We start from the raw sequence: 25,908 nt of genomic DNA, 5'->3' as shown, positions 1-25,908 counted from the left end.
CAGTATCAGTTGCAGAAACTGAGAACAAGTGAAAATAACATGTAACTTCTCTGCCTCTTCACCTACAGCAGTACCCTTTGTTTTAAAATAGAAATTTGGCCATTAGAGACAACTTGCATATCCTTGCACTCAAGTAATTTTCGACTACAGTCCTGATGAAAACACACATGAGAAACATGTTGCTGAGTTTTTCCAATTCCACCATCAGTCTGTTTGCACACAGTAATATGTTTGTGAATATGCATGTATTAAAACTGCTTAAAGGTATAAGGATAAAAGAAAAATGAACAAGGCCTAAGTCACATATGCCACTGTAAAAATGGCATTTGTTGTTAACTTTCTGAAGAAGTGTATGTTATTTAAAAATTCAATATATAACTACAGTGATGGTTTCTTACTGCAACCCAAATAAAAAATACTTATTTAGAAGCTACTCTCCCAAAACGAAGAGGATTGAAGAATGCAATACTTACATGCCCTCCACTCATCAGGATGCTTAAAAGGAAATGCTAAACCATTGTCAATTGCAGCAATTTTAATAGTAGATTCTTTAGTTATAGTCCACTGGCTATCCTAAAGAAGGAATATTTCAAAAATAAGTGATATATATGTACTTACAAAAAAATAGTGAAATACATTAAAAACACTAAATAACATACTTTTAACTTCACTGCTTAAAATCAAACAATATAAAGGAGTATCCAAATAAACTCTAGCACATAGAATTCTTACTCTGCCACCATTAAAAAGGAGCTCTTACCCCAAATACAAGATCAGCAGAGCACCTAAACAGCTGAAGAAATGTGCTTGAGCAACAATGGGCAGTTTAATCATTATTACAGCCCAAGCTAGTACAGAAAAAATGCAGAACAACAATAATTTCTAGTACTGTCCTATCCAGACTAGTCTAATTCAAACAGATTTTCCATTCGTTTCGCCTAGAATAATTTGCAGTTACCACATTTCTTGCAACCATGCACCAGGATTAAAGCCATGCACTTAATCCCCCTGCAAGACCAAGCTGTAAAACTAAACAATTTAAAGAACATAAGTTTCAGAGTGCAGTTTTCTTACCTTATCTGACAGATCAAGTCCATCATCTTGTTTTTCATACCTGACTAACCAGTTATCATTACCTCTGTCTTTAAACAGGAAAATGCATGTCACAACACGTCATTTAAAAAGAAATCATAATCTAAAGTGATATGCAATGACTAATATTGTAAATTGAGAATTTGCCAAAGGAGTCAGGGGAAACTGTTAAATTTTTCTTTTCCAGTCACAATATACACGTTTTAGCATTACTGAAATGTTTGAGGCAACTGATTTACTGGAAAGATCAAAAATTTACCAAAGTGTTCTTAGGTATGTAGTGCTGCTTTAGGTATGTACTGGCTGAATATACAGTAAAATATCAAGAAAGCCAAGAGAAAACACTTTCATGAATTTTATGCAGAAAAATTAGCTGTACTTGTACTTTTCCTGGGGAAAAGACTGTCACAGCAGCAGCAGCCACAATGACTTAATTTTAAGCTTGTTTTAATGCTGATGGGAAAAAAGGAGAGGCCCTCCAAATCTATAGATAGTTGGATGTTTGATTACATGAAGAAAACAGATGCCTCAAAGGTGGTGAGGGGAGAGAAAATCAGAAGCTGAAAATGTCTGCACCATTCAGACAAAATGGAGATGCTGAGGGTTTGGACAAGGTCTTCCAGATATAGGAAGATTACATGGATTTGTAGGTGCTTCTATCATCTTAAGGTGTTCCCTTAAGTTTAGTTAAACAATCATCAGAAGATTTTCATGTTCTATCATGATTACATATCTTAGATGAAGGTAAAATCATCCATGTAATGAGATTTTACATTTTGAGCATTTTCCTTACCACGTTAAGAGTGTCACAAGACACATTAATTGTTTGGAAACACTGGGATCTATTTGGCAAGGCTGACAGACCACAGCAGCAGGTAGAAAGTGTTACATTTGTATGAAATTTTCATCTTTTAGTTTTCTCCTAAAAAGTCACAGGTTAGAGTGACTTATTTTCAGCTTAATTCCTTTCTAATAAGTGAAATAAAAGGAAAATGAACTAGCGCTGGTATATCTGAAGAAACTTAAAGATGTCCAACTCCGACAAAAGCAGCAAAAGAAATATTTTAAATATAAAACCGCCTTTGGATTCTTGAAGGAAATAAATCACTTACACAGTGAGATAAATCACTTACATGGCTTCTGAGTGAAAGAAACAGAAATGCAGGAGAACTGAGAGATATCCATCACAGCTGTACTGCAGTGCCTAGTCACAGTGGATATGAACTATTTTGCACTGATGCAAAACTGTGCTGTTATGGCTCCAGCCTCACATAAAAGAAACAGCAGTCAAGGGTTTTCTTATAGTTCCTGCAGCCTCACCATCCCTTATCCCAAACAGGGGAAACAGACAGTTAATAGCCTACTGACAGAACTAAAGCATAATGAAAGGATTTGTTCTTGAATTCTTACACTGCCTAAAAATATGAACAGCTGAAAAAGCGTTGTTTGGATTTTGTCATATTGCAATATTTAAAGTTTGAATCCAAAGTAGATTTTTTTAAAGTTTAAAATGCAATATTCTGGCCTTCAATTGTTAGAAAAGCATCTGAAATATGCATTAAAAGTCCTTAGCAGCAGCTTTCCACCAACATTGCTTACCATTCCTGCTTCACAAAAGTAGACAGATACCAAGAGACACGAACCTGTATTTCTGATGACATAATCCAAGATAACCAATCTTTCAAACTGTGATTGAAATTCTTTCCTTGTGTTCTCAGGTAAAGGATCAGTTTCAAACTTCCTGAGCCAGTAGTCAGCTTCCTTATATCCTTCAACAAACAGCTGGAAGGAGCCAACCTGCAACAGCAAGAAACTGCATTTGGTAAATGCACTTGGGCAGGTCACACAACTAATCTTTACAACAGCAGAAATACTGATTCTATACTTTTAAAGTTCAGAACACAGGAAGTAAGACACTAGAAGATTACTAAGTGGTTTCCCTTCCATTCCTATTGCCATGGTGATATTTTGGGGATACAGTAAGGCTCATTAGGCAAGAAACACTTGAGGTTTTAGTCAGTGGAGGACTGCACACAGGATGAAAGGAAGGTAGAATGAACACAGCAATAGGATACATAAAAGAATAATACCAACAAGAGAAGGAAGAAAAGAATATTTAAGAAAAATGAGCTAACTAGATAAATTGCAGGGGAGAAACAGTTAGAAAATATAAAAACATGACACTGAAGGGAAATGTACTGAGCAGTGCAGAAAATAAAAAGGAGACATTCCACATTTTAACATTACTCCTCTAGCAGGAAGCTACACTGAAGACTGATACAAGAAGTGGCAAGATTATTAAAGTAGTTCAAATGAAGGAATGATGTAACAGAGCGGATAGATTTTGCATAAAACCAGTCATATGTATCAAACTTCAGTCACTCAGAGATGCAACAAGATTCTACTGTTGAAGTTACTTTTTTTTTTAATTCAAACTTTTGTTTAACAATCAAGAAGCACACAAATTACTTATTTTTCATCTTACCTTAGGAGGTAGTCCAATTCGATTAAATTTTTTAGCAACTTTTGGCACTTTCTCTAAAGCGTATTTTTTTCCTCTTGACTTTGCACGATCTATTGCACTGTAATTAAAAGTCTCACTGACAAGCCAGACAACCTTAAAATATGAAAGTTAAAAACACAGCTTATAATTCCTTATTAATTCAATTATAAATTCACAGTAAATTTCATGCTTAGTTGTCAAAAAAGCAAAAAGGAAACACCAGACATTTCCAACAGGCAAATTTTATATGCAAAGGCGAATATTTGCTATTTTATGTATCTCAAACAAAAAAGTGGTAATAGACTTGTAAGTGGGAATCTTTATATGCTGCTTTTTGCAATGTTGATGCATCTCACCAGAATATAAGGCAGAAAAGTGTTAGAAAATGCAAAAAAACTTAAGTGTTTCCAAAGAAAAGATTCAATTCAGATCACAAACTTTTCGTTTAAACAAAAATAACAGTCAGGATTCCTACACCAAACCACAGTGCCTTTCAACTTGCAGTAGTTTATAAATTACTTGGGATAATGCATGATATAGAAGGATGTATCCACAACTACAATCCAGAGACTGACAAATCTATCATTATATATTTTTTTGCATTTAATAATTTATGTATTTTAACTTTTACCTTAGTTTTAGGTACAACTCCCAGCCCCAGCTTGTCATCCACGAGATAGGCACCAGCTTCAGAGAGGTATCCCTGATTTGGAACGAGGCAGCCTCTGCCAAAGCAGCAAGGACAACAAACTTTGTGAAAATATTTGGTCCATTTTGGATTTAGATGTCCATAAGGCTCTTCAGATTTTGGTTTGAACACTCCGATAATTTTCTACGATAACATAAAATTAAAGTATGAATGCTTTTAATTGCAAAATGTTAAAATTATTTTGAAAAGAAGTTATTTGAACACTTTGCTTAGATATTGTACAATTCATTTTACAGTTGCTTTTTTTAGATTATGAAATAAAACTAACAAAATGGTATTCAAAATAAATTCATCATGAACTGCTTGTATAGAAGTAGTACAAATTCCAAATAAGCCTTTAATACGAGAAAATCAAAACATTTACTAGTTATCAAAATTAAAGGACCATATTTTAGAATATACACTTTCCTATATCCTAAGTTTTTACAAAATGGAGGTTTAAAAGTAGTTAAAAATAATTTTCAGCCCACCAAATAACTCATTGACAAGATATTTCAGAGACATAATAGTTCCAGAAAAGTGACAAACACACAGAATCAACATGTTACCTTTTCTCTCTTATATGTATTTTATTTACTGCTTTACGTTAGAATGGATCTAAACGTTCTCGGCTTTGCAATTCCAAAGTGTGGTGTCGTTTACCACTGCCGTAGATTCCTCAACTCAGAGCTGACACTGGTTCACACTATCAGCCACCATTGACACTGGAGACATGTAGTGAAGTTTAAAATTACCCAGAGTACTGTGTCCAGTTTTGGACACTATGCTTCAAGAAATCTGTCAAACTGGAGAAGGCTGAAAAAACTATGAGAACACCCAAAAAAATGTGAATAATGAAAGACTCCATGAAAAAGGATTGTTTAGTATAAGAGAAAATAGGGCACAATGAACTGCAAACCTGCTCCACAACACAGGCGTTCAACAGGTAATTTCTCAAGGTGCCTCCTACCTGTGATTCTATAATTGTTAACCTCAAACCACAAGTTTATTACCATACTAAAATATATAACCTTCTAATTGTCTGTGATAAACTTCAGCCCAGTGCATAAAGTCCATGTAATGACTCTTCTCTAGCTCAACTTGAACGCTGCAGAAATGCTGCATCTTCATTCCTGCTCACATGGTAAGCAAATAAAATCCTTATCTAATAAATATTGAAGAACTGTTTAAGGAATGTTTTCATATATTAGTACTCTCCTGAATATCATCCAAAACCGTGAATATCTCACTAAGCTAAACACTGCCTGTTGCTGCATCAGCACTCATAGCTGATTCCCACTCTTCAGTCAGAAGAAGTTTGCTGGCCACCAGAGACCAGCACTCTGCTGCAGTGACTCCTAATCCAGCCACATTAGGGAGAGGACCTGACTAGTTGCTCTAGATTCTAGAGAATTTTCACCCACTTTGTCCAAGAAAATCTAACTAGTCCAAGACTGTCCATGACAATCATGCCTTATCCAAGACAAACTAACTACAGAGAACTTATTTCATTCAGTTTGTAAATAGATTACACAAGCCACCAGGCATTAGTAGCACCACTGGTCTTGTCCATCTACTTTGATTCATTCCCCTCAACCACCAGGAGAAATAATTTACAAAATATCATTACTTGCATTCATCTTATTAAAAAAATTTCTTATCAACAGGGGCAGGAAACAAACTGACAAAAATTATCTTGTTTTTGTTATGCTGTTATCTGTGATTCTAAGGTTACATTCAAAACCATGAGCAAGTTCCATGCAACTGCACAGACAATTCAATTTAGACCTACACAACAGGCCACACTCTCAATAAATAGTCTATAAAACGTGAAAGGCCACAAGGTTCTTTGAATACTTCTTTTAATCACAACACTTTGGAAACAGAATTTACTTGGTATACTAGTTTAGTCAAAATTCTAATGTTAAGAGTTAGAATTGTTAAAAAGTTATTCAATTTTTTCCCTGTTGAATCACAGGTATCTACCTGCTCAAAACAAAGCTAGCAGCTTTTCATTTCCCAGAAACACAGTGCTGTATTTGGCTGCATATACCAAGCCATTAATTATCTCTTTTCCGAATCGCTCTTTGGATAATACTTCCTATAAAGTGCCCATTTTAAAAAGGAACAGAGCTCGTTCAATTTCTTGCCAGGACCGTATTGTGCTATATTATAAAATCTAGATATGGTTTCCAAGGTTTCACTGAAGTGAGAGCCTTACTAAATGTCACAGAGCCGCTGCTGTTGAGGACCAGAGTAGAACCAGAAAGTTCAATATGTACACAGCCTACCAAGGCCAGTCTTAATTTTGCAAGTCAAAATTAATTTCTAGATTGATTTCATTAGCATTACCAGTTAGCCAATAGCTGAATCGTCAAAAACATGTTGCAAACCAGTTTGTAACAGACATTATGTCTTTTATTTTATTGGTTACACAATGAGCAATATAGAAATATTCAACACTTCAGCAGTTAGTGCTGTTTAAGTATTGAACTGCTTCATATCAGTATACAATTATGTCAATAAATGCAAAAAGTTAATTTCAATCAGGCAATTTTAGTCTTATACTTCTGATAGACCCAAATCAGCTAATGAGATGACCTAACAGAAACAGATTATTTTACCTGTAACTTTGTATTAGTGTGGGTAAACACTTGAGAAGCTGACCAGTAAGAAGGCTCAGCGTGTCTTTAATAAGCTCTTTCCCAGCATAAGAGGAGGTTACTCAAGAAGAACAGGAGAAAGCAAGTCACAAAACTGGTCTGAAGCACAAGGATGCAACACTCTGTCAAACAGGATTAGAAATCCATTTCATAAATGGGAGTTGCACTACTGACAAAATGAAGTTTTATCAGACCTTTCATATGGATAACAAATTTAGATAAGCCCTGAATTTAGTGCAAAAACTAAAAGCAAAACTGAAAGTTAGCTAGGAACCCAGTATTTGCACAGTCCCGTGTTAGCAAATACTTTCACATTTTGCAATAAAATATTGGTGTTTTTTTTAGTCTTCGTTTCTCCTAAATACTTACATTCAAATCAATGACCTGCATGAAGAATGAGGCCAAGTCACTACTAGGAACAAAACCAACAACAACACTCCACAGCAAAAAAAGAAATGAAACCAGCAAGAAAATCACCACATAAGAAACAAGGAAATAAGGTACTCTGTCCAAAATACTATGGTTACAGAAATTATGTGTAAGTGCTCTCTCATTAGCCTCACGGCACAACAAGTCTCTCAGGCAACTGCTGGTAACCAGAAAACTGCAAAATCAGTCTGGAAAGTCTTCAGACAAATCAGATTTACACATATGGAAATCGCCAAGTATTATGAATTATGTAATTTCTCTACTAACTAACTTTCTAAAAATAAAATCTCAATTGTATATCATTAAGAAAAACACCAAAAAAAACCCACTTAACCAGTTTTAAAGCATTTTAGCATAACACTGTAGAAAACTCTTTAGACATGTCATGCACTGAATTTTGGAAAAATTATTGATTTAAACCAGTATTTGGTTACTTACTCAGATTTTTTTTCCCTGTTGCATTTTAAATAAGACACAATCCTAATTTAAAATACCTCTTTAAAAACAGTATAAAGTTGGAATATGTATATATAAGCATACAAGCTGAAAACCTACAAAGTAGTAAACTACTGAAGTAAGGAAGTGACCCGCAGTTTTAAAAGTGTGCTGAAACTTTCAACAGGTTTTCCTATTAACAGCAGAATGAAGGGAGTCAATACTAACAAATGTTCCTGGAACACAAGAGTATAACCTACAATATGCAGTTCTTAGAAGATTTCGAAGAAGTGGTTCTGCCACTTTCTATCTTAAAAATAAATTTGTAAATTCCTATATTTATTTGTAGTAAGTCATGTAACTATTCTAAAAATGACTCATTTAATCAAGTGTAAAAAACTATGACCAGAAAAATGTCATCGAAACAAACTAAACCTCTATGAAAATTAAGTGGTAAAACAGAAATATATTCCTCAATGACCAATAATAATGACAAATAAAGCTAAAAAACCCCTCACAACTTCCTAAATGAATGGGAAACAACCATTTTAGGGTTGAGTATGATCTGAAAACCAAGGCACTTAAAGTGTTACAACTTCCACATCCAACACAAGTAGGATCTTCAGGATTAATGAATACCTACATCTACATAAGAGCAGAAGACTTATAATTGAGCTTAAATAAAATCAGATATACAACTAATTAACATAGGTGTGGGGGTTAGGAGTCTTCTTTTTTGGAATAAGTCGATGAGTAGACAACGTATTTGTGACTTAAATAAAACAATGTGGAAGTACCTTAAACATTTTTCTCTTACTGACTAATGCTAACCAAATGTTACTTTTCAAGCAAGATATTCAGGCAACTGTTACTTTTCTCTCTCAAAGTAACCTTAGGACAGCTCTTTGATTATCACTGTCCAAGTTACCATTTAACACTAAGCGAGAGGACACCAAATCTTCAAGTTAAGAGTCAGCAGACAAGTACAACTAAAAAGGCAGAGTTGTTTATATCACTTTTCTTGCTCATCTACCAACCACAGAGAAGGCAGGAGACATGACCTAAATAAAAGGCTCTCTAACATGAAAATAGATAAGACTATAGGAGGTTTGGCTAAAGAAACCTAAACAGTACCCAAATCAAAAGCTCAGTTACGTCAAAATCAATTAAAACATACAAAGAACAAAATGTTAGACCCTGCATAATGGAATTCTTGAATTATTTTCAGATGTTAAAGAGGCCCTTTAATTTTCTCCATATTTCTTTGGTGCAGATCATTCAAAACATGTTAAAACTGCAACAGAGAAATAATAGTTACTTTGTGCTTAGCTTATGCTGCAAGACACAATTAGAAACCTAAATATTACTTGTGTTGATTTTTCCAACACAGATTTTGGCGTACCATTAAATATTAAACAACTTATTTAAATGAATTTCCACTTAAATAGAATTTTTAAATTTCCACTTTGAACTCATTGCTGATAGTGCCTCTGACTTTGCAGTAACATGCTCACCCCTTTTGGATCCTTGGCAAAATAACTTCCACTGGATCCTTGAGAGATTCTTTCTGGAAAAACTCCACACTCTATAGCTTGTTCTGCTCTCAGAATAATTTCTGCAAATTCTGGATCATCTAAAAATGTATTCATATCAGCAGTATGTCCTGTATGTCCTGAAAAATAAGAAAACAAGCAATCCTAAGTGTGATTTGTACTACAAATTAACAACATAAGTAAACATGCTGAACAGCTAAACAGCCTTCCCTGCTAATGCTCATTCAACAGCAGGCTGAAAAATCTGGTCCATTAAAGCAGTGCAAGTTTTCCCACTGATTTAACCATGTCAAATCAACCTTTTGTATAAAGTAAATGAGCCTGATCTGTAATGACTAATTTGAAACTACCACCGCAAAGTGTTCGCACTTTTCAAGGATTTAAAAATTATTTTTATTTACATAAAGAAGTCTATAAGAAAAAAAATCTTCAGAACTGTATCTGTAAAAAAAAAATGCTAAAGGTTTTACATATAATTTTTATTAAGATTTGTGTCCTTTTGTAGAGAAATCTACCTGCAAGTAAACTGTCCATTGCCCACTGTTAGAATGGTATAGCACCATTCATTTAACAGCCTCCCTAACATGTTAATTATCTGCCAAGACTCAACCATGTCATTCACAACCCGTTACACGCAGCAGCAACCAGTGGCACCAAAAACCCAGTGCAGTACTGCATGTCATCTCCACTCCAACATTGAAACACTATCCACTACTTGCTGAATTTCTTTACATACCAAACAAAAGATCAGCTCTATGCAGACTTTTATGCAAACTCTATGACAAAAGCAAATATTTTAGACAGATAACTAGAAAAGAAGTTGCAAGAATTCAATACTTCCACTACTCTTTAAACTTTTTCAAACTATTTCTTTGCAAGTTTTGAAACTGTAGATTTGTGTACCTTACTTTTAAGGCTAGGATTATTCCACGTTCCTACTGAGTGCATTTTAATGGGTTGGTACATTAGAGCTCACTTCTGTATTAAGAAACAGCTACATTATTCTAAATTAAACATTCACAGATAAAGTTGCCTTGTTCCCATTTCAGCACCTGAAGAAACGTAAGATAAAATGTATATATTCTTCTGGAATTACAACTGACACAGAATCCATTCAGAAGAGATATTCCTAAATAGTTTGTGGACAGGCAAATAAAAAAAAATAAACACTAAAAAACACTCTTGGTGTTTTGGAACACCTTTTTGTGGCACAGAATATCCTTCAAAGTTTTTTAGAATATTAGCACTTGCTTGCATGAACCACTTACAAATAAAATGGCTTCCAAACAAGAACAACTAAAAAGCATAAAACATAGGAAAACCTTAGTATAAGTTGGCAACAGGAAGAAAAGCCTTAAAACTAATAACAGCTCATTATTAAAGGCCAGCAACTACAACTCATGGAACCAATATCTGTAAGACTACTCGGCCAATCCTTCTGCAGTAAACTACAGTTTAATTTTAAGACTTTTATTGGGACTATGAAGGACAATCAATAAATTGTATTTCATAAAGTCAGCCACCAAGAGAGAAGGAAAGGGTTCTAAGATCTCTCCATCACAAAATACCTCGTTAGGGAACTAAACCAAAAACTCACAATACACTTATTTTTATGGAAAAAAAAAAATCACTTTGAATCAGTGCTTCTTGTTCCATATTCAAGCCTCAACTATCTCTACATGAGAAACATCCCATCATACAGCTGAGTTGCGACTACCAGATATTTTGTCAGTGAAAGCAGAATCAGGGTTGTGCACCATACTGGTAGCAAAAAAAATGAAGCATCCGTAGTAGGTTGCTCTGCACATTAATATTTGAGGTGAAAAGGACCTACAGATGAACTTTCTATTATAGGGATTTAAGCTGTCTATGCAGAAGACAACTTTCTCAGTGGTCAGTTTTTAACTTCTGTGCATTCATTCCAGAATCTAAAATGTAAGAAGTCTCGCTGTCTTGAGGAAATTCTTCTATCATGTCCTTTCTAACATAACAGATAACTGCAGGAAAAATATATTTGATTAAAAATCAAATTAAAAAAAAAAATTTTTAAAACCCCACATTATGCTGTATGCTCAAGGAGTTTTTTAAAACTTATGATTTATCCATTATTGCCACTGTGCTACTACAAAGCCTTCTGTTACCACAGTGATGTGGCCACACAAAAACATACAGGCTGAAAACAAGGAAACTGGCAGTTTTAAGAAGTTTCCTTTTCGTTTATTAACACTCTCCATATGAAAATAAGCCATTTTAATTGAAGCTAGCATTTGCTCAGTGTGGCAGGGTTTTCCAAGTTGGTTTCTTCAAAAATTATTTTAGTCAAGTTTTCTACTGTGAAAGCACGTTATGGTCACAACTTACTCCCAGTACAATCTCTAAACTCACAAGTATTACTAATCGAGGATTTTTTCTTGCAGCCACTCTTGAAAAATACTCTTCTTATTAGACTTCCACTTAGGAGACCACGGTTTAGACATACAGTCCGACTATCAAGCTCAATAACTTTTCTCAAATTAATTTGGACAAGGCCTAAGGCTGTGAAGCTGCTATACTTGAATGATGAGGACACACCAAAGAAGATACAAATGCTGTCATCCACCTCTACACCTCAACCCACTCTTCCATCAAGTTAATATGATATAAGTTAAACACACTTTGCATGAGTAACATGTATGAACTCCTTCAATACTAAACTAGCTTTAAACTATTTTAACATTAACATAATTAAAGGTAGTCCCTTGAACTGATTCCATGTTTTCTATACAGTCTCATATGCTGACTTTAAATCCATTATGAAAACACTCTCCATGTTGCAATAACATGCACGAATAACATCTATTACATGTTTGTTCTACCTGACATGTGAAACAATCCTGTAGCTTCAAGTGTTAGACATACAGAAAAGGTAAGAAGAAGGAAAAAAGAGCAAGAGATGAGATGCTGCAATCAGAGTTCTGAGATTTTCTTACACGCTCCTGGAGCAGATCCCAGGAACTCTGCATTCACCACCCTATTTGCCCCAGTAGTCCAAGACCCACAGCTCTAATCTCCACTCTGAAACATTAACTACTATGTTTTGCGAGAAGCACTGTCATATTAACACATCTTAACTCTTGTGGGAACAAGACAGGAAAACACTAACATTTTAATAGCATGTTCTCATTACAGGTCTGGTCTACACTCAGGATCATTGGTTAAAACATAAGATTTTTTTTGCTTATCCTTAAACATAGTACAAGAGCAAAAGTTCTGTGGCTGCTAAAAGAAATTACTAGCATAACTTTTTTGCAAATTGATGGGGGTTTTGTTGCAAAATGAAAAATTTTTACCAGTCTCTGGCAAGAAATCCTATGCTATAATTACAACAGCAAACACTATTAAGTGATGGAACTCCACAGATTTCCATCAGCAAACCTCTCCTAGATATACATCTATCTACAAAGTTCCACAGAATCAGAAAGTTTGAAAGTCTAAAGAAAAAAATAAGCAATAGGTATTACATAGTTTATCATCCTGCTCTTATGTTTAGAATTATATTATGGCCATGCTTACACTTCTTTTCAAATTCAGAACCTAGTTCTTGCATTTCTGAATTTTCACATCACATTTTCTTTCTCTCTTCAATACTGGATTTCAAAACATGGAAAGCAGATTAATTTTTAAGAAAACAAAAAAAAAATGACAGAAGAGACCACATCTAAAGGTCTTAATACATGCGATAGTACAAAGAAGCGAACAGATTATTGGATGAAGAAACACAGTAAAATTTTTTTACAGGATGGAAAGGATCACAAGCAAGAAACTGCTGGAATAGGCAAGACAAATAGAAAACTTGACAGAGTTCACCAAATGTTCAGGAAGCAGCAGCAGCCAGTCCCACCACAGAACAGCCTGTAAAATATACGAAGTCAAAAGTTTCAAAAAAAGATAAAGAAATAAGGAAAGCAAAGCCCAACAAACAGAAGACAGAGAACAAGGACTAACAGTGGAGACACTCATAAAGATGTAAATGAGTTCGTGCAGTTCTGCACAAAAAGAGAAAACATTTGAATTTCGAGCCATTCACAGCACTTTCCCTTCAAAGACTATTAGTCAGCGAGCCCGCTGGCCGAGCAGGAGCCGCGCACCTCCGCCCTCGCTGATGCTGCGCCTGTCCATAGCACAAGCTCCCCACGAGCCAGGGACACCTCAAGGCGGCCCCGCGAACGGCACATCACGCGTAACTCATTCAGTCCCCACAGGCACTGCTACAGCCCCGCTGGCAGACCAGGGCAGGGGTCCCCTCTCACCCCAGTCACCCGAGCGGCCCTGCCCCGAGCCGCGCTGCGCACGGCCTGCAGCTCCATCTGCGCTCGGCCGAGCCCGGCGGGAGGCGGCGGCCCCGGCCCGTACCTGCGGCGGCGCGGGGCTCCTTGTCCCAGGCGGCGCCCGCTCGGCGGCCGCGGCCCGACGCCTGCAGGAGAGGCTCGTCCTCTCCATCTCCCTCGGGCCCCGAGTCCTCCTCACCCTCCTCCTCCTCGAGCTCCCCACACAGCCTCACAGCCCCGCCGGGGGCGGCTTTCACCGCTTGCGGCCCCCGCCAGGGCGGCCCTCCCTGTGGCGCCGGCTCCGCGAGGAGCAGCAGCCGCTCATCGGGCTCCTCGGCACCCGGCTCGGCCATGGGCGGCCGCGGGCTGAGCGCGGGGAGAGGCGCCGCCGGGCCGGGCAAGCTCAGGCCCCTCCGACGCAGCCCATAGCGCTCCCAGCCGCTAGCGCCAGTTCCGCGGTCGCGCCCCCTGTCACGGCCCTGCGCACGCGCGCACCGGCACCCCGCCCTTTGCTACCTGCCTTAAAGGGGCCGCGGCCCCTGCTGGGCGGGCAAACTTCAAAGCGGCTTCTGCGCGGGGGCGGCAACCGGCGTCGGACGGTCAGGTCTCCGGAGTCTCCTCCGGGCTAGCGGCCAGTCACGGGGCCGGAACATCAATTTGTAAAGAGCTCATACCTCACGGCAAAACGGTAGTCGGGGAATTGCAGTTGGTACCGTGGAGCGGCTGCGGTGGGTCAGCCGGGGGAGGGGAGTGCTGCTGGGCAGCGCCCGCCACTGCCGTCAGCTGCTGTCTGTCTGTCTGTCTGTCTGTCTGTCTGCAGGCGGTGTGAGACCGCCAAAGAATGGCATGATCGGCTCAGCGTTCCTGCGGGAAGTCACAGCTACAGGCCTCCATACCTGCGCTATTTTAACTGCTAGTCGTTTAACGAAAACATCCCTGAAAGCTGCTTTGTATCTGTGTCTGGAACTGGCTTGTCTCCTGACCACCACTTCCCACTAGCGAGCTGCTCTCCCTCCACGTACTTTGAAAGACATTGTTCTACACCATCATGCTCATTTCCAAAGGGAAGCCTAAAAACAATATAAGTGAAAACAATATTAATATATTGTCATGATTTCCATGTCCCCACAACCATCGTTACATTACTAAATGGAAGAAAGAAAATACAATGACAGCCCCAACACGCTGCACCAGCTACCAGCGTGGGCACCTTCTTCCACACCTCCCTGCAGAAGAGGGGTTTTCCTCAGTGCAGCACTCAGCGATTTTGGTGAAATATGAGAGAAAGATACATGCTTTAAGTATTTGTATAGACTGGTATTCTGGATTATACTGAAAGCAAATCGGGTCTCAGCTAAAAAAGTAATCGCACATGTTTATTATTCATTATTCTCACAATTATTCATGATATGAGGACTCATTCTGTACATTACCTGGATCACAGAAAGAAAATTACTTTCCTTGGTTACCAACAAAATGAGAGCTTACTGAAATGTTTGTTTTGTCTTGGGTTACCCGTCAGGCACTGGACTTTGGAACTAAGTTGAGTGTCATTTACTTATGTAACTATTAATATCTGCAATATTTGATATTTGTTCACGCTTGCATTTCTGATTCTATTCCTTTCAATTAAAAGTGAACAGATCCAGTCAATTCCAGATGAATAACTATTTTATGCCTAGTTAACAAATATATGAAGGTTACAGCAACTGGATGCAATTTTCTGCACAGAAAATTATACCGATGTTAATTCCTGTGTGAAGTAAACAAAAAGATCAGACTAAAATAGGAGAAGTCTGACATTTTGCCCAGCAGATCATTAAGGAAGACTGCATCTTCCTTCAGCTACATTAGTTATGAGTTGTGGCTGTTTCAGTAACGCTCTGTCAAGCAGTTCATCCATGGGTTTCTAAAAAGTTTGAAAGTTCTTTTGAATAAACTAAACAAGAAGTAATTAACTAGTTATTTCTTCTGGTTTAGGGGTTCATCAACAAATGCTAGTGTATGTCTAAAGGCAGTTAACTGTTAGTTTTCCCCTTCTACTGAAGTGAGAATTCTGTAGCTTGCTTACAGCTCTCGATCTAACAAAGTCTTTATATTTCCTCAATTTTCGGTAGTGCAGAGTTCAAACACTAAGACAGTTCATAATTAAACAAAATACACATCACCATCATAGTTATTAACAAACTATTAATTTTACTTCTGAGTAGCTAATACTCTCAATCAGCCACCTGGATTAAAATTACTAACAAATCATGCAAATAAATTGGGTCATTTTACTCATGCTAGCACCTTTGTCTCTGTCCTTCCAATCCATAGAGCATACTTGGTCATCTGTTTATAATATATGTCTGAGCACTATGCTGAAACAAAGGAGTGGGAAAAAAAAAAAAACAACAGAAAGAAAGGGGAATACACGCACAATCGTGCACTTACAGCTTTAGGGGAGCGCCCTCTTGTGATACTTCAAAATAAAGAACGAGATCAATAACTACTCAGTATTTCTAAAGCAAAATGCAACATGCCACATCATAACAGTCCAGATACAACAGGTCTACGGGGACTAAGAAGCAGGACAATCCTACTTGCAAAGTTATTTTCTGTCCCAAAGGACTAAGCAACTGTGTTAATTAGAGTCTGAGCCAATAATTCAAATGAGCGTGTAAGATTACTCTGTCAGAATGCCTGAAAGATCCTAATCGGGCTACGGAAGCAGGACGGTCACTATGTACTTTTCACATGTTCATCAGCCACCTGAGCTTAAAACAGTAAAACGGAAGAATCAGATAAGACTTCATAAACAAATTCAGTTGGCCAGGTACAGGCTGGTTCAAACTAAACATTGGAACAAACACATTGTGTACTTAATGCACTTCTTTCAACTTTTCGGAAGACAAATGGCGCTGCCAGCGCCTATGGCTGCCTGAGCACAAAGGACACAGAGGGAGCAGGCGCCCAAGTGCCCAAAGTTGCTCCTGTGCTCCAGGTAAGTTTCTGCTTGCTGAGGTTTCACTGGCAGGCCTCAGCAAAGTTTCAATGCCTGTCCCAGATTTCCTACTGGCGTAACTGTATTTTCCCAAATAACATGAAATGACAACAGATTAGATCTCTGCTAGTAGCATATCTCTGTACCTGTAATGCAACTGTGCATTGTCTCCACAGCGCTGGCAGGTAGGCCGGGCTGCAGTTGCACCAAGTGAGCAGGTTGCCGGTATTTGCTGCAGACAGTCACACAGACACCTTTGCTCACAGAAACGTTGTGAGGGACACAGCCTGTTGCCCTGACAAGAACCTCACGGGGAGTTCCGTGGCTGTCCTCAGCAGCCTCATGCTAAACTTCGGACGGGGTAGGAAGCAGCGCAAGAACGCGTTCTTCACAGACAAGCAGCCTGGTTTCTGGCGGGCTTCCCCCCCTCACGGGGGAATGCCGCGGCGGGAGCCCATGCTGGCTGCGGAGGGCAGGCCCCGAGTGCGGAAACCGGTGGCTCCGGGCAAAGGTAGGCATGGGCCCGGGGCAGCCAATGCCCCTCTAACAGGGGGCGGCCCAGCGCTCCACCCGGGGACCGCAGTCTCCCGTTGGCTGCGCCGGGCGCAGATCGCCCCGCAGGGGCAGTCCCCCAGCGCGGCGGCGGGCGGGGCGGACGCCCTCGCGCATGCGCAGCGGCGCCCCCTGTCCGTCTCCGGCGCGAACTGACCGAGTAGCGGGGGGCTCGCTCGGCGGCTCTGCATCCAACACGGTGCCGAGCGGGGAACGGCGGCTGGAACCACTGCTGCCGGGAGCCGGTGCCCCTGCCCGTGCTACCGCTCCTCGGCCATGAACGCGGAGAACTTCGGTTCCAGCGAGCGGCTGGTGACGGCGGCCTACGTCCGCCAGGGGGCGCAGGGCCGCCGCGCGCACGAGCTGCGCCTCCGGGCGCTGCTGGAGCAGGTAACGGGGCCGCCCCGCCGGGCCTGCAGCGGGGGAGGTGGCGCTGAGCTGCCCGCGGGCCCGGCCTGGGATCCCGCGAGCGAGCCGGCCCCACCTGCGCTCCGCCCAGCTCTGGCGCGGCCTGGCGGGCCCCGCGGAGCCCCGCCCGTGCTGCCCCGGCAGCTCCCGCCCTGGTCTTCCGGCCGCCTTCACCTGCGAGGTGAGGGGCACGGCCCGGGTGGGGTGGCTCGGAACAGCCCGGCTGGCTTTGCCGTACTGGCAGAGCCTTTATGGAGCCCCGGAATGAGCGGCCATCGTCGGGGCAAAAAGGGATTGTGGTGTGTTTGCTGAGAAAGGCCCAGCAAACAGTTAAAGAAGTTTTTCACAGCAATAAGATACTAACATATTGTTATATGAGGTAAAAAACGGTACTTATGTGCTGCCAAAACAATGTATTTGTCTCCACTGTACAGGAATCATTATCAGTGTTTCAGTTCTTGAACATCCTTAGTCACATCATCCACTGTTTCAAACATAACTTTCATACCACTCTTCAGAAATGAATTACTTTTTACTGCAATTGTTTTACTGTTATTTGGACATGTTAAAAAAGCCTCTGGACTTCTGAGCCGCTGCAGTGTTGCTCATGGGTTTGTGGGTTCCTTTCCTCTGAGGCGCTTTTCTGCAGTTTGCAAAGACTGAGTGCGGTTCTTAACGCAGTAAAGAGCACAAGAAAGAGCATGTCTCTGGTTGCAGGTTTTAACACATTATATTCTGTAAGTGGTTTCTTTACCTATTAGATCATGTCTGTGAAGGAAAATATACAGATAGGAACATGTTACAAATGAAACTATATTTCTCTTTCTGCTCATAATTAAGATTTTTTTGTTCTATAATACCCAATTATCTCCCTTTCATTGGTTATCTCTGTTGAATTCCTATAGTAGTAGATTCTTATTCAGAGAATGCATCAAATAATCTATAGTCTTCTAGGGAGTAATTAACATCTATGTGCTGCAGTGGTTTTGTGTGTACCTTAAAGAACACCTGAAAGTGAAAAATACCTTGACTATTTTAATATCAGGATATGCTAATGTAATTGCACTTAATATATGGAAAAATGTTATTTAACATTTCTTAGAATACAGGTTAATAATACTAGATAATATAAAATGGCATAATGAAAATACAAGCTGCTGTTCAATGTGGGAAGGAAGGGTAACATTAATCAAACAGTTGCTTGAAGTTATATTCATTTTTAATTTCCAAGTTTGGTAGTTACCTTCATATTATTATTGTTAAGGGAAAATGTCCTGAACATGGATGGGATGAAAGCACCATTGAACTGTTTCTTCATGAACTTGCTATAATGGACAGCAATAACTTTCTGGGCAACTGTGGTGTGGGTGAGAGGGAAGGAAGAGTGGCATCAGGACTCGTTGCCCGAAGGCATTACAGGTACAAATTATTGGCGATTTGAATTATTCGGATTTATTATTAATGCTTTCAAATGGCATATTTCGTTGTGACTTGTTATCTGAGACCTTGATAACATTTGAGGAAAACAATGTAGTGTGATATTGTATTGATACAAGTTTCTGTGTTGAATTTTCATTAATAACTCATTGGAAAGTCTTGAATTAAACAAAAAGGTTTGTGAGGGTTATGTCTTGTGTGCTGAACTGATAGAAGCTGAAGATGTTGAGTTGACTGCATGCAGGGGAGGCAGAGGTCTTCCTGTTTTAAAACATTCCGCACATTACTTGCCTGGGATATAACACTGTCCAGTTTTTTATCTGTATATTATTAAAAATTACTGCATATTGTAGTTGTAAAGTATTGAACATTCCTTATGAACAACTATTTGTATTTTGCTATATTCATTAATATCTTCATAATATGATTAGTTGATACACACATGAAAATCTAGTCCATCTGTCATAGATTTTATATGAATTAAGGAGATTTATAATCACAAAAAGAGCTTGTAGCTCTTCTGACACCTGATGGGTATGTTGGATGCTATCGTTTTAGAGGTTCTGCATTAGTTTCTTTACTAATATACTTTTTTGTGTGTGTGTGTGTAGAGTTCTGTGCTGAGTACCTAACTATGATGTTTTATCTATCAGGAATGAAACAAAGTGAAATTTCTTCAAATGTTTGTCCTTGAAAGATTAGCACAAAAGATTAGAGAGCAGAAATTTAGTGAGCTATACCATATGGAAGTTGAATTACTTAGGCTTAATGGCTTTCATAAGCCCTACTCTACCATGAAAAATTAATGAAGAAAGCCAGTAATACATTCATTTGGCTTTTCTTGTTTTCTGTGCTGTTTTCTAGTCTAGATTATGTATGGTGAGGGAGGTGGGGGTGACAGCGGGGAGAGGCTCCGAGGCAGTATTGCTTTCTGACAGCACTGGAGGAAGCATGCCCAGCTTCCGGGCTGGTGTTCAGCTGCTGTTGATATAGCTCTATTACCTGGCATCTCACCTTCACCTGTGAGTGTTAGAAACAGCAAGAAAAGGTACAGAGGCATCCTCTGCTCCACTTATCTCTGTAGTAAGTTTTACAGGTATCTTTGGGAGTGATGGAGGTAGCAGGATATGGTTCTCAACCTGTATTTCCTTTCAGCTTAATAAATTCTTAGGTGCAACCTTAGAGAGGATAGCTCCTTAGGAAGGGAGTATGCAGAAAAGAAAAAGTAGTAGTATGAGAAAGCTATTAAGAACATGGCAGCAGGAATGAGGGAAGAAAATATTTTTGATGGAGTAAGGATTATGTGCAAGTTTATATTAACTATCAAGCTACTGTTGATTCCAACCTATGTCTTGAAATGGGGAAAAAAGTTTAAGCTGTAAAATTATGCTCTAAGAAGCTCTGAATTCCATACACTCATCAGACAGCATTTTATTCTATTTGTAAAACAAAAACAGAGGCATAAATAGATATCTATAGTTACTAGTTTACTTGAGCAGCTGCTGCATTTCAGCCATGGGTAAGGTTGGTTCTGTAAGCTTACATTTTATAAACAGTTTCAGGATCCTCCACTTGTGAAAGGTGTTAAGTAACACCCAACATTTATAAACACAGTTTATCAACGTAATTTATAAACTGGATGCAGAGAGAGATGGTATTGCACGATACATAATACTGAATAGTAGAATGAGGTAGATGAAGTGAAAATGTAGAAGGTGGGCAAAGTGATACATTAACCTTACTGTCTTTTGGGATGTTTTGTCACAGTATGTATTATTTCTTTGCCTTATGGAGATGAAGCATTTGTCAGGGAAGTATCTGTATAATACCGCTATGCCTTTGATATGCTACACTATAGACAACTGAGTTTTGTTTTCCTTGGAATTGTGTGTCAGAACCTGTCAGCATTTATAATGCTGATTCAACAGGCATTAAGAAGTGCTGAGGTGTGTTTAAAAGGAAGCCTGCCAGATGCTAAAGGTATTGCTACTATGGGTCTTCTCAAAGTTTTTACTTAGGTGCTGGAACACTGTGAATCTACTGTTAAAAAAAAAAAAGAAGACAGTTTCATATGAATATATGTAGTTTGTTATAATGGAAATCATTATGGCATTAATTGATATTGCATTGGGTACAGCATTTTCCACAATTGTTTATCAAATTGATTTCTCTTCGGTTAGCAAGAATTATTGGTTTGAGATGTGAAAAAAAATAGATGTATGTTTTCAACCTTTTTGTCTAGGTTGATCCATGGAATTGGAAGGTCAGGTGACATTTCTGCAGTCCAGCCTAAAGCTGCAGGATCCAGCCTTTTGAACAAACTTACTAATTCAGTAGTTCTGGATATTATAAAGCTGGCTGGTAGGTGTAAATCCAAAAATATCTCCGATTTGTTGGGGTGTGTCATGGGTTCTTCATCTTAATTTCTGACTTACTTTTTATGTGCAGGTGTCCGGACAGTGACCAATTGCTTTGTGGTTCCTATGGCAACTGGCATGAGTCTAACTCTGTGTTTTTTAACATTGCGGCACAAGAGACCAAAGGCAAAATACATTATCTGGCCACGTATAGACCAGAAATCTTGCTTTAAGTCAATGATAACTGCAGGTAAGAAGGAGCTGACTTACTGCAGTGTGTTCTTCCAAAGATATAAAACTTCGTCTGGCAGGATCACTTCGTATGTTTGCAGTAAGATCCAAAAAGGCCTAATGCATAGTAGCTCTAAGTGCTTTATTTCTATACTCCTGATTTCTAACATGTGTGAGTTGTTGTCTTAATGTCTTGTAAAATGTAGGGACATGCTGAGGTACAGAGGTGTATAAAGTTGTAAGTAGAGAACACAGTACTGAGGAAGTTACGGTTCACTCTTGGAGTTAGATTCCTAATTTGCTGTCCTGAGAATTACATAAAATCAAGGCTCATGGTTCAGACCTTTCTCTTAGATTTATGCAAAAAGCATGTGTCCTAGGAATTGTGATCAGAAGGTGACAAGCTGTCTGATTTGCACGTTATTTCTAGAACATGAGAAGTGTTAGCAGCCCTGTTTGTTTTTAATCTCACACTGTCACCCAGCTCACTCAGGAAATGAGTTTTGTGCCTTAGTTCAAACCTTGATTTCTCTCAAATGGAATTCCTTGTTTACCCCACTGTAGGTAAGGTAAGGATAGAAATCTATCTCTGCACAGAAGCTGTCCCCTCCTGCAGCAGATGCATGGGATCAAGGAAAGGGCAAGTAAGGGAGACCATAATTTTCCAGCTCAGTGCACATACCTGCAGGTGGTGGCATAGATTCTGGTCCTAGTTCCTAGGACACAATTATTTTTTGCATAAAAGACTCATTAGATAAAAATGACCAAACAATTGGAAGCAGAGACTGGATTCTGTCCAGGTAAGGTACAGAGATGTTTAAAAGGAATCAGATAACAAATAGAACACGTATATAAGAAAAATGGGAGTGTTTTCGGAATATTAGGCTCAATTTAGCACATCAAGCTAGGAAATTACATTTATCATGGAGAAGGTTGTGAGGAAATGTAATTGATTTGTTATTTTTTTTATTAGTTACAATAACTATCACATAATTAATTAAAAGAATTATCAGCTGAAAATAAGAGGGAAGCAGGTGTTTGGTATCTATCAACTATATAGTAAGTGCAGTCTCTGGGTCACTAATTGAAAACCAGACTAGGACTAACAATGTCAATAAATCATTCTAGTCCAAGTTCTTGTGCAGAGTTTGAGCCTTACATGTCAGTGTTAAGGCACAGTGTTGAGCCTTGAAGGAAAAATTCACATTGCTGCTGCCATGTTACACTGCTTTGAAAGTCACTCTTTCCCTTTCCCCCTCCTCCTTTACTTTCATTCAGTAAAACTGAACGTACGTGGTTTTTAAGAAAGTAGTGGTTGTTTCAGCTCACATGATGGTGCTTCCATGCCACACCTGTTTGGGGAAGGGAATATATGGCTTCCAGTGTTTTATTCTGTAAACAAAACCTGAATTATTTATTTAATAATTTATAAGCTAGAAATTTGAGCAGCTACCATGACAGGCTTCCTTTTTTAAGAAAGAAAACTCTTTATGTGCTAGATTAAGTCACACATGTCTTTGTCTAGCTGGATTTCGAAAACCTTTGAGGATGGAGATTCCACAGCCTCTGTGTTCCAGCGCTGTGCTATCCTCTGAATGAAAAATAAATTTTTCTTGCTGTTTGTTCTGAACCTCTCAAGCCAAAATTTGTTGCTGTTGCCTCTTACTATATCCTTGCCTTTGTAATTCCCTTTCAGATGGCTTGGTGCTGCTGTACTGTAACCACCTTGGTAGCTCTCTGATGGACCCTCTTGGTCCATCCTGAGCAGCCAATTCCAAAACTGGAAACATTCCAGCATTCACAAGAAGGGGACTGTTTCCTCTTTTTGGATGTTTCTTATATGGATCCTTGAGAAACAACCGTATGAGTTTCAGTTGCTGTACATCTTAAATGCGAACTCAAACTAGAAACTTAATGAAATAAAAGAACTGGGAAATGCCATATCATGAAATCCAAGTTAAAGTTCTGTTTCAAAATGAGATCAAACATGGACATTTTTATCTTTTAAGAAGTAATTTGGAATTTTATAGGTTGAATAAGGCAGAACGTTATGATGAAAACCAATTAATAAATATCATTATTGCTTTGCTACATCTAATGGCATCCTTTGTAGAGAGGCTGTTTTAGTATGCTGATGTTTACAAGAATGCCAGTCAAAGACTTTTAAATTGGGAGGGCAAAGGTTATTCTGTTTCTAAAACAATCTGCAAGCCGATTGCTGTTGCATGCAAAGAATGTAAGATAACCTTTTGTCTGGAGTCCTATATTTAACAAGAATATTATTGTAGTTTTTAGCTATATGGGCATTGTACAAAGAAACAGCTTATGTATCTATGTTCTTAATCCAAGTCTGAAAGAATCTGGTAAAAACAGCGGAAGCAGAAGATTTTTCAGATTTATACTGGAGCTAAAAACCCACATTTAAAGATTTGATGATATACATTCAGGTCTTGCTTTTTTTTTTTGGCAGGTTTTGAGCCTGTGGTGATAGAAAACGTATTAGAAGGCCATGAGCTACGGACAGACATCGAAGCAGTAGAGGCTAAAATCAAGGCTCTTGGTGCTGAAAGTGTTCTTTGTGTGCATTCTACAACATCTTGCTTTGCTCCAAGGGTACCTGATAGGTAAGTCGTCTTTGTAAGAAGTGTGTTATTTCTCCCTAAAAAAGCCAGTGGGGTGGAAACGGAACCCAAAAGTGGGGGAAACAGCAAACCAAATCAAACAAAACCTCCATGTTTTGAATGTCCATCTTCCTAAAATTGCTTTATTAGTGCCAACAATTAGTAAAGATACATTGATCCACTTGCTTAAGGAAAATGGCAGGTTGAAACAATGTTCCACTTTCAGAAAAGTACCTTAAAGTGAGAATAATGCAGAAGGTTTTCCTTCTGTTGTATAACTGAGGTTAATTATGATCTCTTGTGATGAAATGAATGTCGTATTGGTAGTGGCTTTCTTATAATTTCATGGAAGTAGTAAAAGTAGATTTTCATAGAACCGTAGTCCAGAAAATGTAGTTCCATAGCTAATGCGACATTTTGATATTACTGTTGCCTTTCTCCTCTTCTCCCCTAGCCAATGATGAATTTTCTTAAGCTGTTAATGGAGTTTTAAAAAAAAAAGCTACAGCTAAATTTAAACTCTTTGCTTGAGTTACTGTTTCCTGTATTATACTGATGTTTATAGGGCTAATTAAGATATAGTGAAATAAGGAAACTCTTGTAACCATCTAGGGCAGATGTGCTATACAACTATAACATATGATTTGCACTGCTGTAACTTCTCTTGGTTTGAACATTTGCTGCCTGATTGCATGATGCTGCTTCTTATAATTTCCAGCTGTTAAATCACCATTAAAAGAAGCTTAAAATACACTGCCTTCTTTCCTAATATTATGTGTCCATATACATAACTTCCGTAGTTGCTACGAAGATGTCATTCAAGCACTAGCTGAAGCTGAGATGAACATTACGGTTCTGGATGGGAAATAGAGTATCTGAGGCATTATTTCAACGTGTAGTCTGGTTATGAAATATTTGAAAAACTTCTCAATTTGAAAATGACATCTTGGAGTTGAGGTGGCTACAGTACTTGGTATATTGAGTTATTTGTCCAAATGAGCGCTATTGTTGCTCACAAAACCTGCCTCCTCTATTTTCTTACAAAAATAAGTATCAAGAAGCAAATTTGTTAGATTTTGCATTTGAACAGGTATATTTTTATGGACTTGTATGTAGTATGCTGAACTATGAGATATTAGTAGGATGTCTTTTTTTTACGTTGTTTTAAATGTAGTGTCTCAGTTGTTCCACTTCAATTGTTTTTAATCTATCACAAAACTGCAGAGACTTATGTTTAGAGTTCCTCTGCAGTGCATGCTCTTTTGTAAATTACTTTATCTGGAAAATTTAGTTGGGTATTTGCAAGTGTAGGAAAGCAACATTATTGACCCTGAAACATGGCAGGTAAAGATGTGTTTTGCTCTCTTTTCCTACCTTCAAAAAAATCCCAATATTTATCATGGGTTAACTCAGTTGCTAGGCAGAAGTTAAAACAATATAATTCTGTCAGAATACTATGAACATTGCTTGAAGTTGACTTGCAGATTTATTGGCTAACTTAAATCACAGTCATCAAAATAGAATAGTCAATTTTATAGCTTGGGTAAATGAATCTTTTCCTTATCTGTCTCCTCTTTTTGACATGCGATTGTTTTGTTCTCTGCAACTAAGAGATGAATTATTAGGTAGTGGCACTGTGTTATGAT

At 38.7% G+C, this 25,908-nt stretch overlaps 2 protein-coding genes across 4 annotated transcripts in view; one reads left to right on the top strand and one right to left on the bottom strand.

The window, feature by feature from the left end:
• Positions 1-17,502, bottom strand: part of PI4K2B (phosphatidylinositol 4-kinase type 2 beta) — a 24,161-nt gene extending 6,659 nt beyond the window's left edge. The window contains exons 1-7 of one of the 3 annotated variants that reach the window (XM_065060669.1): positions 17,366-17,502; positions 9,325-9,482; positions 4,227-4,427; positions 3,578-3,709; positions 2,736-2,889; positions 1,075-1,142; positions 474-573 (exon numbers count right to left, since the gene is read on the bottom strand). In XM_065060669.1, coding sequence (XP_064916741.1) covers positions 474-573; positions 1,075-1,142; positions 2,736-2,889; positions 3,578-3,709; positions 4,227-4,427; positions 9,325-9,482; positions 17,366-17,399 — 847 coding nt within the window. In that variant the 5' untranslated portion in view covers positions 17,400-17,502. Of the gene's footprint in view, positions 1-473; positions 574-1,074; positions 1,143-2,735; positions 2,890-3,577; positions 3,710-4,226; positions 4,428-9,324; positions 9,483-13,755; positions 14,152-16,802; positions 17,273-17,365 lie in introns of those variants that run through there. The other 2 variants (XM_005501282.3, XM_065060668.1) reach the window with 2 other exon arrangements.
• Positions 17,381-25,908, top strand: part of SEPSECS (Sep (O-phosphoserine) tRNA:Sec (selenocysteine) tRNA synthase) — a 25,572-nt gene continuing 17,044 nt past the window's right edge. Inside the window, exons 1-5 of the mRNA XM_065060667.1 lie at positions 17,381-17,598; positions 18,881-19,035; positions 21,296-21,414; positions 21,502-21,660; positions 24,112-24,265. Coding sequence (XP_064916739.1) covers positions 17,485-17,598; positions 18,881-19,035; positions 21,296-21,414; positions 21,502-21,660; positions 24,112-24,265 — 701 coding nt within the window. The 5' untranslated portion in view covers positions 17,381-17,484. The remainder of the gene's footprint in view (positions 17,599-18,880; positions 19,036-21,295; positions 21,415-21,501; positions 21,661-24,111; positions 24,266-25,908) is intronic.

This window comes from Columba livia, chromosome 4, assembly GCF_036013475.1.
Source record: "Columba livia isolate bColLiv1 breed racing homer chromosome 4, bColLiv1.pat.W.v2, whole genome shotgun sequence".
In the NCBI taxonomy this organism is placed as follows: Eukaryota; Metazoa; Chordata; class Aves; order Columbiformes; family Columbidae; genus Columba; species Columba livia.
This window is presented reverse-complemented; position numbering and strand designations above follow the sequence as displayed.